Source organism: Dioscorea cayenensis, chromosome 6 (genome assembly GCF_009730915.1).
Source record: "Dioscorea cayenensis subsp. rotundata cultivar TDr96_F1 chromosome 6, TDr96_F1_v2_PseudoChromosome.rev07_lg8_w22 25.fasta, whole genome shotgun sequence".
NCBI classification, from domain to species: Eukaryota; Viridiplantae; Streptophyta; class Magnoliopsida; order Dioscoreales; family Dioscoreaceae; genus Dioscorea; species Dioscorea cayenensis.
This window is the reverse complement of record NC_052476.1, coordinates 13,194,162-13,208,354: the sequence shown is the minus strand read 5'-3', so window position 1 is coordinate 13,208,354 and position 14,193 is coordinate 13,194,162. Positions and strand designations below refer to the sequence as shown.

Here is a 14,193-nt window from a genome sequence, read left to right as displayed (position 1 = left end):
CTTACATAAGAAATTTCAATAGAAATTCCTATGAATATTTTTTAGAAAATCTCTAGTAAAATTTATGACAATAATTTTACAAACGCTACACCAACGAAGAATTACGTTAGAGACACACAGCCAACAGAAACAATATGCTAAAAGTTTTAAATATAGTTACATTTTAATCAAAAGCCCAAGTTTTAAATATAATTACATTATAAATGATGGCCCTTTGGTTTAATAGTACTAGTGCCACTGTGAAAGGTAACTTATGGGAATTTTTATTGGTTATGGTTTAAATTACGCCGAACACAATGGTGACAAAATGGGCCCTTAGTTATGGAAGCATATTTGTAGCAAAACAATCAATTGCATTTCAAATGATTAGCTACATAATGTGTTCAACAAGAAATTTTGGCTATATTAGGTGAATGCGCACAAGCCGAACAATAAATTTTCACATTTGGTTCTACTAAGATTTTTGTCCTAAAAGGCATGCTATGTAAAAATTACATGGTTTGGTCACTTGTCATATTTAGAAAATAAAATTGTTGGCTAGTTAATCATTTTAGTAAAGTCTAAAATAATGCTTTCATTCAATATCTCTCATAAGACATCCAAGGTCAAAAATTTCACAAATTTAGAGTCGATGACTCTCTATAAGTCTTTCAATAAAATATTTACTGGTGCCCCATAAGACTGTAAAGCATTTGAATTAGGAAAGCGCAAGCACAGACCCAAAAATGATAGAACCTTGGCAAGAAAAAAAAAGTAAAATAGAAATCATAAAGGGACACAGCTTAAACTACAAAATACACTAAGTCTCAAGCTTTATCAAATATGGCACAACAGAAATCTACACATATTTCTAATTCTTGGCAGTAAAAAAAATTATGTAAAAGGTTTATGACTGATTGAAAACCCTAGAAATCATTTGGTTATAAAGGGACATAGAAGAGAAACTCAATCTCACAATGATATTGGACCTAACTGGGGCGATGACTCCATCCTAGATATAGACATCGGCGACCTCCTTGTGATGAGCGTTCGCCACAGTCCCTCCCTTGATCAAGATGTTCCCGGAAGTGGAGCAGAGCGCCGGATCCCATTCCAGACCACAGACCTGCCAATCAATTTTCAAGCGTGCCCACGGCCCTAACAATTTTTTTTTTTTTTGAGAAAGGCGACAAGCACCAGAACCCAGGATCGTGTGGGGAGCAAAGCTCAACGCAGACCCACGTGCCGTCACCTTGCGTAGGCTATGAGGTTCGATCTCGGGTCCTCCCTGGAACGAACACCTTACGCAAGAGACCCCATGCCAATTGACCCAAAAGCCGTTGGTACGGCTCTAACATCTAACCTATTCATTTGAGCAAAAATAAATTAATAATAATAATAATTAAATAAATAAATAAATGCATTACATATCCATTATCCACGTAATGTGTTCAACAAGAAATCTTATTTTAGACCGAATAAATTTTTATCTTTTATCTTTTAAGTTGTTGGATGGAAGGAATATAGGTACATAGAAATTGTAAATCGAGAAGTTTTCATTAATATTTTTCAAAAGCATAACTGTAATTTGTATTTTTTCCATGCCCATATCTGTAATTTTCCCAAAACAATACATACAAAGCACATGTAACTTTGGTTTTTGCTCCATCAAATACATTCTTTTAATTAAATCTTCTGATCTTAAGTATGCTTCAGTCACCTTACTTGGTTAAATGTATATTTTTATTATACTTTTAAAATATTTTAATATTTTAATCCATTTTAGAAATGTACTATTGAAATGCTTAATCCCTGGCACATGTGCCAAACATATAATACTTTTATTATTCATCTACTTCAGTGATCCACCACAAATCAAATTTAAGATCAAAGTTTATAATGATATAGTATTTGCAGGTTATTATATTTTGTCAAGAATATGATGTTTAAGCTCCATCTTTGGTAATCTCTAACATCTCATTGAAGCTTACATTTAATAATTGTTAAAAGCTAAAACATTAAATTTGCTCCATTGAGATTATTTCAGTTAAAATAAATAATATTCAAAGAAGAAATTTTACTTCATGCGATCAATAATGCATAATGGATGCATTAAAAGCTTTAAAATAAAACAATATAAAAAAGGGGCTTTTGCAGGTGTACCCCTAAAAAATTTTGAAATTGCATATTTGCCCCTGAATAAAAGTTAATTGCATACATACCCTTGAATAATATACATAATTGCGTATATACCCTTGGTGTTCAAATTAGTTGAAAAACCATCTATTAACAAACAACAAATATATAAAATTACAATTATACCATTGCATATATACCCTTCAAAAGTTTTTTTTAAGTTGTACAAGGGTTATTTTGGACTTTTTGTATATCTTAATCAAAGTTATAACCATAGTTAATCAAGTTTGATTATCGGAATCTAACAGTAAGGGCATATCCGCAATTACCTATATTTTTCAGGGGTATATATACAATTATGTTTTTTCAGAGGGTAAATATGCAATTATAGAACTTTTGAGGGGTTTATAACCAATTCTCCCTATAAAAAAATCATAAGACCAAACAAACCTTCTATAAATACACAAGACAAAACACTAAATTACACAGTTTTTACCAAGGTTGTCAGACCCGGCCCGGGCAATGACCCGCCTAAGCCCAGGGGTCAGGGGTCAATGGGTTCGACCGGGTCGAACCGGGGTCGAACCGGGATCAATAATTAAATATAAAAAATATTATAATAATTAATAATGAGCAAATATAATATTAAATCCATAATTATATTATAAAAACCGACTCAAATTTGATATTTAAATTGATAAATGACCTTATATAGAGTAGAGTTTTCTAATTATGTCATTTATTTTTACATTTTTTAAATATTTACAAATTTAATATATTAATATATAATTATCGAACTTCTCTCGGTGTTATTTATTTATTTATTGGTTGATTTTGTTAAAATAAATAAGAAATTAATTCAGTAATTCTTATATCTCAATTTGAGTTTTTATTTTTTCTTATATGTTTTATTTAATTAGAATACTTTAATTATATATTTTTATAATAAAATTACACTCATTTATTGTTTTATTTTCTTAATAAATTAAATTTTTAGAAAGTATTTACATAACACATTAATATATTTTATTTAAATGTAAATTTTTATTGGTATATTTATGATATATATATATATATATATTGTAATTCTATTTATTGATTATAAATTATAAATTAATATTAATAAATATACACGATTTTTGTGGTTTATAATGAAAAATAATAATATATTATTAAATATTGTATTAAACATTGTGACTCGATTGACCCGGCCGGGTCAGCGGTTCCAGTTGAACCGCCGGTCACCCGAGGTAACTGCCGAGTTTTTTAATACCCGGGTCAATGGGGTATACCCGGGCCGGGCACATGGCGGTTCCGATTTTTCGGTTGAACCGGCGGGCGGTCCCGGTCGATAACCTTGCTTTTTACATGACACTGAGGTCTTATTAACCCAATTTTATCAAAAAATCTCAATTTCCCTTAAAAGATATAATAACTGACAATATAATTTATTATTATTATTATTATTATTATTATTATTATTATTTTGTGGTGGTGTAACAACTAGTATCATTATATTAATATGATTCTTGATACATTTTGGATGAGCTATTAAAAAAAAAATTTTGAAACTACCTACACTTATATTGTTAAAATAAATTAAACTCTTATTTATATTTTATGGTTGTATCTCTACTGTGGAGAATAGTAAAATTCAGGGTGGGGCAAATCCACAATAAGAAATCAAGGCAAAATTCTGTGAGAAATTTGATCTTGAATTTTGAAGTCTTCATATATGGGTTATTTTTTTAGTAGGGTACCTTACAATGCCCATGCTTCATTTTGAGCACTTTTTTTAATTCGTATCAAAATGAGCACTTGAATTTAATTTGCTTTCATAGGGAGGGCACTGATGCTATCAGGTGATTAAATGCTGACGTGTCCACCAGAGATCTCACGTGGACTCCAAATTTCCACATCACTTGCTCACGTGGAATGGCCACGTGGACAACTTATCCACCTCATCAAAAAAATGCCACGTCAGTCTTCTTCTCCCTTTTGACTTCTCTTTCTTCATGTTCGGAGAGAGAGCATAGCTCCCCTTGTTTGCCCTAACTTTCTCCTGTTGTCCACCTTCTTCTCCTCCTTGTTTGCCAAGAGAGAGCAAAGTACCCAGAGAAAGTAGACGGTGAGAAACCAGGGAAATAGACCACCTCCAGAGCGCTCGCCAAGAGACCGAAGAGACCTATGTATCTAGAGCCACTTGTTCATAATTTAGACCGAGCGATCTCCCCGTTCTTCTCCAAGAGAGCCTTTGATTTATCTCCCTCTTCTTATCATGTAAATGGACAAATAAAATTTGCACACAGAAAATATCATAATTGTAAAAGTTCTGCTGACAAATTTATCACGAAGTTTATCTACCATTATGAGGGTAATCATTTATAATTACAAAGTATAATCAATGGCTTAAACTTCAAGTGAATCAATGTGAAAGTCTGGACAAAAGTTAACCATTGGCATTGACAATAACTGGACAAAGTTATCTGGCTATATGCAGGTATATGACATTTACATAATATGTGCAGTATACACAGTCATATATTCAAACCAGTTATACATTACATTTGTTTTGGAGACAAGGAAATCAAGTGTGAGACACAATTATGGGAACAAACATTTATAATTCATTCATTTAGCTTGTTATAACAAAATTGCCTGTAGCTCGAATGCAACCTTAGAACATAATATCACCATATCACAACAAAATTGCCATTAGGCTCTGAGTACATCCTTAGAACATAATTTCATGATGTCATAACAAGAAATATCCAAGAGAAGCATCTTTTTTCAAACATTCCCTTCATCACTATAACTAGTCCTGATACCTTTTGTCTATCACTCATAAAAGCAAATCCATGGCCGTTATTAATTTCCAAATCTGCTGCCAGTAGCTCTAGGAACCATCTCTAGTTTTCGTAGTTTTCTTTATCCACCACAGCCCATGCTATGGGATAGATGCAATCATTTACATCTACTCCCACAGCTGAGAGGAGTTGTCCTCCAAACTGTCCCTTGAGCCAGCAACCATCTATAGAAAATAACCGACTGCATCTTGCCATGAAACACGCCTTCAATGGACCCAAAGCAAAGGTACATACCTCAAAATATGCCTTTATTACACTTGTACATTACGAGTGGAGACTGGATTTGTCCGCGAGTTTCAAGCATATAATCATATAAACTCTTGATCTGCTCACATTCATCACCGTCCAATAAGCTACATCATAAATTAAACAAAAGATCATAAAAATCAAGATATCAAAATGTTGTATTACACAATAAAAAATAAATAATAGCCATTCATTCCACCAAAGTAATTGAAAACATCTTAATAGAAAAGTTACAAATTTATTTAACTTTTTTGCAATACTTTTTGCCTTCCAAGCCTTTAGTCTTGTAATGTTAACTTGCTGCTTTTTCATCACAGCTTGCATGATGCTTTCTATTGACCAGCCTGGATCTACCCTAAATTGATCCAAATAATTTTCAACAACCCATTTTGCACTAACATGCCTCACATTGTGATCCCTAGTGCACTCATGTTTGAGGATTCCAGATTTTATTTGTATAGTGTTGTGGTCTTTAATCATAGAAGCTGCCCATAAATAGAAAGGACATCCTTTCTTGCAAATAGCCTTGCACCTCTTCTTGTTACTGGGCCTAAAATTCATTACGTACCTATTCTTAATTCCATAGTTCCTAACAAGCTCCTTGAATTGATTAAAACTGCTGAACTTCATTCCAATCTCAAAATGTGGGTCATTCATATCCAATTCAGCATGAAAATCTAAATACTTGTGCTTTTCTGGGCCATATCCTTCTTCATTTGTCTCAAAACATGATTGCAACCCACCAGATCCATCACATTTAGAATCAGTTTCATTCATTGCATTATTTTGATCTTAAATACATTTCTCTGTAACATGCCTATGACCCTATGCACAATCATTGACCATTTCATCACTTTTAAAACTATATTCGGAATCTTCCAACTCACTCCCATCATCATCCCCTTCCTTTTGTTGTCCATGACTTGCCGCATCAGTATTTTCTCCCATTGCTTGAACCTGCTCACCATCTATATTTTCATCAACTTGCTCACCACCATCATTATCTCTTGTAACTAACTTAGAAACCTTAGCAAATACATTTACTACCCTTTTGTCACTAACATTTGCAGCCAAGTCCAAAGCATCTCCATCACTGATTATCTCTCTCATACCCACATGACAATCTCCACAATCCAACCACCAAATTGTAGTCATGTCTACTTCCACATTCATCTCCTTTGCCATATTTAAAATCTCTAATCTGGAAATCTTATCGTGATAACAATAATCAGCAAAACTAGCAAACTCTCGGCCATCATATTTGTGTGCTTCGCCTTGTGTATAATACAATTTAATTGTGAAATAGTCACTACTAGCTGCTGAAAAAAAGCCCAAATTGTGAAATAGTTACTCCCATGTGCTGAAAAAAACCTAAAAAACCCAGGTGCTAAAAAGATTTTGTTAAACCAAAGAGACAGAATCCTTAGACTTCAACATATAAAAAACCTAATAAACTATAAACTATTCAACTGGAAAAACCTTAAACTAGTGGAGATGCAAAATTGGAACAAAAATAATGCAATGTATTACTATAAATTGGCTCTTCTGCGTTGGGTGGCCTTATCACCCACTCAACTTACATGCCTTCCTGATAAAACGCTCTGAATATGGGCCTCTTCAGTCGCTTAGCAAGCACTCTGGAGGTGGTCTGTTTTCCTGGTTTTTCACTGTCTACTTTCTATTGGAACTCTACTCTTTCTTGGTAAACAAGGAGGAGAAGAGGGTGGACGACCGGAGATAGTTAGGATAAACAAGGGGAGCTATCTCTCTGCTAACACGAAGATGGAGAAGAAATCGAAGGACAGAAGAAGGGGCTTGGGCTGACGTGGCGTTTTTTTTATGAGGTGGATAAGTTGTCCACGTGCGCAAGTGATGTGGAAATTTGGAGTCCACGTGAGATCTCCGGTGGACACGTCAGCATTTAATCACCGGAATAGCATCAATGCCCTCCCTGTGAAAGCAAATTAAATTCAAGTGCTCATTTTGATACGAATTGAAAAAAGGTGCTCAAAATGAAGCACGGGCATAATAAGGTACCCCAATAAAAAAATAACCCTCGTATATGTGATGTTATATATACATATATATACTCTAATATTATTTTTTTAAAAAAAGGCTGCATATAGTTTAGGGGATAAATATGTCTTTTATATGAAATATAATTATTTTAAATTTTTCATAACACAATTATGTTTTTCCAAAAAAAATTGAAAATTTCTTCAAGAATATTTTTTTAATAGAAAATAGAAAACTCTGTTGAAAATTCTGCAATTGAAAGTGTTGTTTTAAGAATCCAATAGAATATTTTATGTTGTCTTTTATTTAAATGCATGTGGAATCAATTTAAAAAAAAAAAAAGATTCCAATCGAAATTCTATTGGTAATCCATTTCCTATTATTGGAATTTATTATGTAATATTTTTCAGAAACGTTGTGCCAATAAAGAACAATATTATAAACATATTACCAACAAATAATGTAATATTTTTCAGAAAACATTACGCCAATAAAAATGATATAAAAACATATTACCAAAAACAAAACATTTTGTTAAAAATTTCCAACATAATTATATCATAAATGCTTTATTTTATTTATTTATTTTTTTTAAAAGGTGGATAAACCACTTGTATTAAAAGAAAAGAGCTGAATACAAAAAATACACTAGACGTGGACAAAGACAGGGAACAACAAAGAAAACAAGAAAGATAAACCGGCAAAAGCTACTCCAACCAGCTGGAGAGAAGATAGGGAACAACTAGCCTTGCAACTGCAATGGGTCCTCCCCTCCGCGCAACTTCTGAAAACTGAATTTATCCCGAGCCTCCTCCTCCAAAGTAAGACCAAAAAACACCAAAGAATGATAGCGAGGAGCAATTGGCGGCAAGAATGAGCTATCAGAAACATTGATTGATGGACCCAACAAGGAATCCAAATTCACGTTCATGGAGCGACCACCTTGCGCATCATCCATGTTTGCTAAATCATTCCCGCAAACTTGATCAGGTCCACTACCAAGCCAATCATCCAGATTTATGGGCAATACACATAGCACCCATGGATCCGCCATTTCACTGCTCTCGAACTGAGGGTCAGTCTCCACTAAACCTAGCCCATTCGACCCAATTACCAAATTTAGAAATTCCAAGACCAACCCAGGAGGAGATGGGCTAGCAAAGCCGGTTCAATGTGCATACATGCCTTCCCAACCTCGGAATACCCTGACTTTTCAATATCTACCATAGGAAATTGCCACTTATGCGTCAAAACGTGTGGAGAAAAGTTAACAAGACTCTGATGGTCGCCACATGTCCTTTCTGGATAGGCATCCTTGTCCCCTAGTTCATGCATCGTCCCCGAGTGGGCGACCCATTGGTCGACACGTCTCTACCTCGAGCCCAACAACCTCGATCCATCACATCTTGCAGGACCTCCAAGGCCGTCAACACTATCCTTACTTGGACCGTCGGTCCATTCTTGTCTTTCTGGTTGACCAACGGTCCCCCATAACGGTGACCAGGATCTTGAAAGCCACTCACCACCACCAGTCTTGGCGGTCCCCACCGCTGCTGGAGTCCTAACATGGGAGCAACTCTCGACCAATGTTGCAGATTTGCCATGCCCATGAGGCACCATCAACGCCACCATAGCAACAGTCCTGACGTGAGAGCAACACTCTACCCCATCGTTGTTACGCCATGACCACCAGGTACCCTCAACACCACAGTTGGCAGAGTCCTAACGTGGGAGCGACGCTCAACCACCATCGTTGTTTTGCCATAACTATGAGACACCCTCAACGCCGTCGCAACCTGGGTTTTGACGTGGGAGCAACGCTCAACCACTGCACCGTTGATGTTGCGCCATGGCAATAAGATGCCAACAACGCCGCCGCCCCTAGGGCTCCGACATGGGAGCCACGCTTGACCCCCATCGTTGTAACACATAGACCACGAGACACCGATATCACTATAGCTAACGGGGTTCTGTCATGGGAGCAACGCTCTACCCCCATTGTTGTTTCACAATGACTACGAGCCGTCGACAACGCCGCCACTACCGGGGCTTCGACATGGGAGCAATACTCGACAACCATCATTGTTTCATAATAACTACGAGACGCAGACAACGCCGGCCTGCTACGGGCTCCCGACGTGGGAGCAATGCTCGACCACCGTCGTAGTTTCACAATGACTATGAGACGTCGATATCACCGCTGATACCGGGGCACCAACATGAGAGCAACGCTCGACCACTATCAATATTTCACCAAGACTACGAAACGCCAACCACGCCGCTACTACCGGGGTCTCGAAGTGGGAGCATCGCTCTACCCCCATTTTGATGTTCCAATAGCTACCCCTTTTACCCATCCGGTGTCAAGGGAACTCTACAGGCTTGTAGATGGCTTCCCCGTCGGCATTGAACACAAGACGCTGTATAACCATGAGCCGGAGCGGATCGATTGTCGCTCTTCTTCATCCTCATCATCCTCGTCGTCCCAACATGGGAAGGCCCGACTCGCCTTCTTCATCCTCATTAATCTTCGCTCATTTCTAATCCTTGCATTTTTCTTTAGTACCTTTGGAAAAATATGTTTGCTTAAATTATCATAAGTTGAGGGTTTAAAAGTTGAGCTAAATGCTTTAATATCGGAATGTATTCTGGTGGAAATTGTAGGCCAAGAAGATCAGAAAAACACAGATGAACAGTAGAGATTCATGAATGAAGAAGATGAACAGTAGAAAAACTCTGTAAAATCAGACATCAAAAGCAGACCAACCATACTGGATATCACTTCATTACGACTTTCACACATTACAAGGACTGACTCTACAAACATATATATAAAAGAACACAGTACACATCTTGACTTGATTCAACACACAGATAAAACAAGGCCCAGATTGCCTCGAACTAATGCAAGACATCCAGATGATTAAATCCAGGCCATTCAAATCAAACTTCACTATTCCCTCCAAACATAACCAACTAAATTGCCCAGTAATTTCTCAGCACCTTCTGCAGAATTCTCAGACAGAGCTCTGATCAAAGGCACCTTCCCTATCTTCAATCACTCCATCAATACCTTCCCTTGATTGAAGACTACAAACTCCCAGTTGTTCCCTGAATCTGTAAAATTTTTTTGAATCTAAGCATTTTGTGAAAATATCTGCCAATTGAGCTTCAGTGCTACAAAAATTCAGTTTGATTTTGTTTTCAGTGACAAGATCTCGAATGAAGTGGAACTTCACATCGATGTGCTTGGTTCTTCCATGGAGTACAGGATTTTTAGCAATTGCTAAGCAGGACTTGTTATCACACCAAATTCCAATTGAATCATTGAGCTTTACTTGACATTCTGTGAGAATTCTCTTGAGCCATAATCCTTGACAGCAAGTGGCACATAGTGCAACATATTCAGCTTCAGTGGAGGATAGTGTAACAATGTCTTGTTTCTTGGAAATCCATGAAACAATTCCTGACCCAATTGTAAATGCTACTCCAGTAGTACTTTTCCTGTCAATTAAACTTCCTCCCCAATCACTATCTGAATAACACATTAATTTACAATTGCTTCCTCTCTTGTAGTAAATTCCATAGTCCATAGAACCTGCCAGGTATCTAAGTATTTGTTTGGCAGCTCCAAATTGATTTTTGTAGGCTGATGCATAAACCTTGACAAAAGATTCACAGAGAATGCTATGTCTGGTCTGGACTGTGTCACATAAATTAACTTTCCAATTAATCTTCGATAGGTTGTGGCATCAACAGATTTTGCATCATCATACAAACTTAATTTTGCACTTGAGCTCAGAGGTATGATGGAGGGCTTGCAATTAATCATACTGAAGTTCTTCAATAAATCAGCAACATATTTTTTTTGTGATACATGAATTCCTGCTGCATCTTGAGTGATTTCTAATCCAAGAAAGTAAGACATTAAGCCCAGATCACTCATCTCAAAGGATCTTTCCATATCTTCTCTGAATTTTGTTATCATTTCTGGAGAAGACCCCAAATAAATGATATCATCTACATAAATGCAAACTAGAAGTATAGCATCATTGTCTCCAACTTTTGAATATAAGGTGTGCTCAGTCAAGCTTCTCTTGAACCCTTGTTGTTGCATATATGAATCAAATTTCCCATACCATGCTCTTGGAGCTTGTTTTAGACCATACAGTGCTTTATGTAGTTTATACACCAATTGCTCTTTTCCTTGGATTTCAAAACCCTTGGGTTGTTCAACATATATTTCTTCTTCAATCTCACCATTTAAGAAGGCTGATTTAATATCCAATTGATATATTGGCCAGTTTTTGTGAGCTGCTAAAGCAATCAAGAGTCTAATTGTGTCTAGTCTAGCCACAGGTGCAAATATCTCTTCATAATCCACCCCATATTCCTGATTATAGCCCTTAGCAACCAGCCTGGCTTTATATTTGTCAAGATCTCCATTGGACTTGTATTTCCTCTTAAAAATCCACTTTACACCAATTAACTTCTTTCCTGCTGGCATTGAAGTCAATTCCCATGTTTTGTTTCTCTCAATAGCAGATATTTCAATCTCCATAGCTTTTCTCCATTCTGGAATTTTTTCTGCTTCCTCAAAAGCAACTGGATCAGATACATTTAAAACAAAAGAACAGTTTTCATAAATCTCTCTGAGAAGTCTGACTCTTACTGGTGGAGTTTCTTCACCTTGATAATCATCCACAGAAGCCTGAATTTCTGTGTGTCTATTCTCTGCAGATATATTTGCTCCTTCTGCATCATCAATATCAGGAGTATTTGTAAAATTGTTGTTGGAATTGTCATTTGCAATTCCTGCATCCTCTATTGAATTACTGCCATAGCAATCAACAACAATTGGAATAGATGATGAATTATTTTTGAAGATGTTTGAACTGTCTGTTTCCCATTCCCAGTGCTTTTGCTCATCAAAGACAATGTCCCTGCTGATAATAATTTTGCCAGTGAGAGGGTCATATAGTCTGCAGGCTTTAGAATCAGTGCAATATCCAATGAAAATACATTTCAGTGCTCTATTATCCAATTTTTGTAAATTCTGAACAGGAATTTTTGTATATGCTATACATCCAAATATTCTCAAATGTGATACATTGGGTTTTCTTTCAAACCAAGTTTCATAAGGGGTTTTATTCATTACTGCTTTGGTTGGGGATAGATTTGATAAGTGCACTGCAGTGGCAATAGCTTCAGCCCAAAAATTAATTTGTAAATGCTTGCCATTTAACATGCTCCTGGCCCTCTCAACTAAAGTTCTATTTTTCCTCTCAGCAACTCCATTTTGCTGAGGGGAGTAAGGTGCAGTAAATTCATGCTTAATACCATGAGTTTCACAAAACGTTCTGAATTGATTTGATATATATTCACCTCCTCTATCTGTTCTTAATATTTTCAATTTAAAACTGGATTGTCTCTCAACTAAAGCCAAAAATTTTTGAAAGCAAGAGAAGACCTCATGTTTATGTTTAATAAAGTATACCCAGCTCATTCTGCTGAAATCATCAATAAATAACAAGAAATACCTGGATCCTCCAAGAGAGTCAACTTGCATTGGTCCACAGAGATCTGAGTGAACTAAATGCAATTTTTCTTTGGCCCTCCATGATCTTCCAGAAGTAAATTGTTGTCTAGATAATTTTCCATATATGCAGCTTTCACAACTTTTGAATTGTCTTACCATTGGTAAGCCATGAACCATTCTTTTTTGTGCCAACACTTGGAGACTTTGACTGTTCAGGTGACCATATCTGTCATGCCACAGTGAAAATTTCTCTTCATCAGATATAGCTGCATTTGCTTGATCCAATTGAGGAAATTCAATTGGAAACAAATTGTTTTTGTTCTGATTCACCATCATCACTTGCTTTCCAGATTTACCATCTAATATTCTGCATCCTCCATTCTTGAATATTAGCTGATATCCATTTCCAATTAATTGACCCACACTGAGTAGATTGTGAGCCAAATTAGGCACAAACTGTACATTGTGTATTAATTTTGTTTCTCCATTCTTCATAGTCACACTAACAGTACCTTTTCCTGCAACTTGCTTTTCCTTGTTGTCTCCCAACTTGACCACCTGTCTCTGTGATTCATCCAACTTGTAAAACAGCTCCTTTCTTCCAGTCATGTGACTTGAACACCCACTATCCAGAAGCCAAATTGAAGGTTTTGTAACACCAATATTAGTGTGCACCATGAATAGATTTTCAGCCTCATCACTAATAGTTTTATTATCATTGGAGCTTGATCCTTCACCAATACTTCTGCTTCTATACCAACAGTTTGCTTGAATGTGACCAAACTTTTTACAATGATAACATTGTATATTTTTCAAATTTCCTCTAGTGGGTCTTTGAAATAATACTTGGCTTCTTTGGTCTGCACAACTGCTATTCTGACCATCTTCAGTGAATATATCTTCAGTGAATCTACCTCTGCCTCTACCATTGCTCCTTCCCCTTCCTCTAAAATAATTTCTACCTCTCCCACTACTGGACTGCCAGTTTTGATTACTCATCAATTCTCCTCTAGTGACAAGAACTTTTTCTTCTGAATTTGCAGCAAGGGCCTTCACATTGGACACATCCTCTTGACTCAATAGAAGAGATTCATGTGCTAGAAGAGACCCTGCCACCTCATCCATAGTGATGTTTGTTAAATCTTTAGCTTCTCCTATTGCAGCAACAACAAAGTTGAATTTCGGTCCTAAACTTCTAAGAACCTTCCCAACAGTTATGGATTCAGATATCTGATCTCCAAGGCTCTTCATCTGGTTACATAGATCTGTCACTCTTGCTATATATGCTTGAACACTTTCATTCTCCTTCTTTTGGAGATTTTCAAAAGATTGCCTTAGAGCTTGAACTCTCAAAGCCTTGATTTTAGGATTTCCCTGAAACTGCATTTGAAGACCATCCCATGCTTCCTT

At 36.4% G+C, this 14,193-nt stretch overlaps 1 protein-coding gene across 1 annotated transcript; it reads right to left on the bottom strand.

Annotated features, from left to right (window-relative positions):
* Positions 1-991: 991 nt before the first annotated feature.
* On the bottom strand, positions 992-6,005 carry LOC120263148. The gene is made up of 3 exons (XM_039271044.1): positions 5,476-6,005; positions 5,251-5,335; positions 992-1,105 (listed from the first exon to the last, which is right to left on the bottom strand). Exons 1-3 carry the CDS (start codon positions 6,003-6,005, stop codon positions 992-994), a joined length of 729 nt encoding a protein of 242 aa, XP_039126978.1.
* Positions 6,006-14,193: the final 8,188 nt, after the last annotated feature.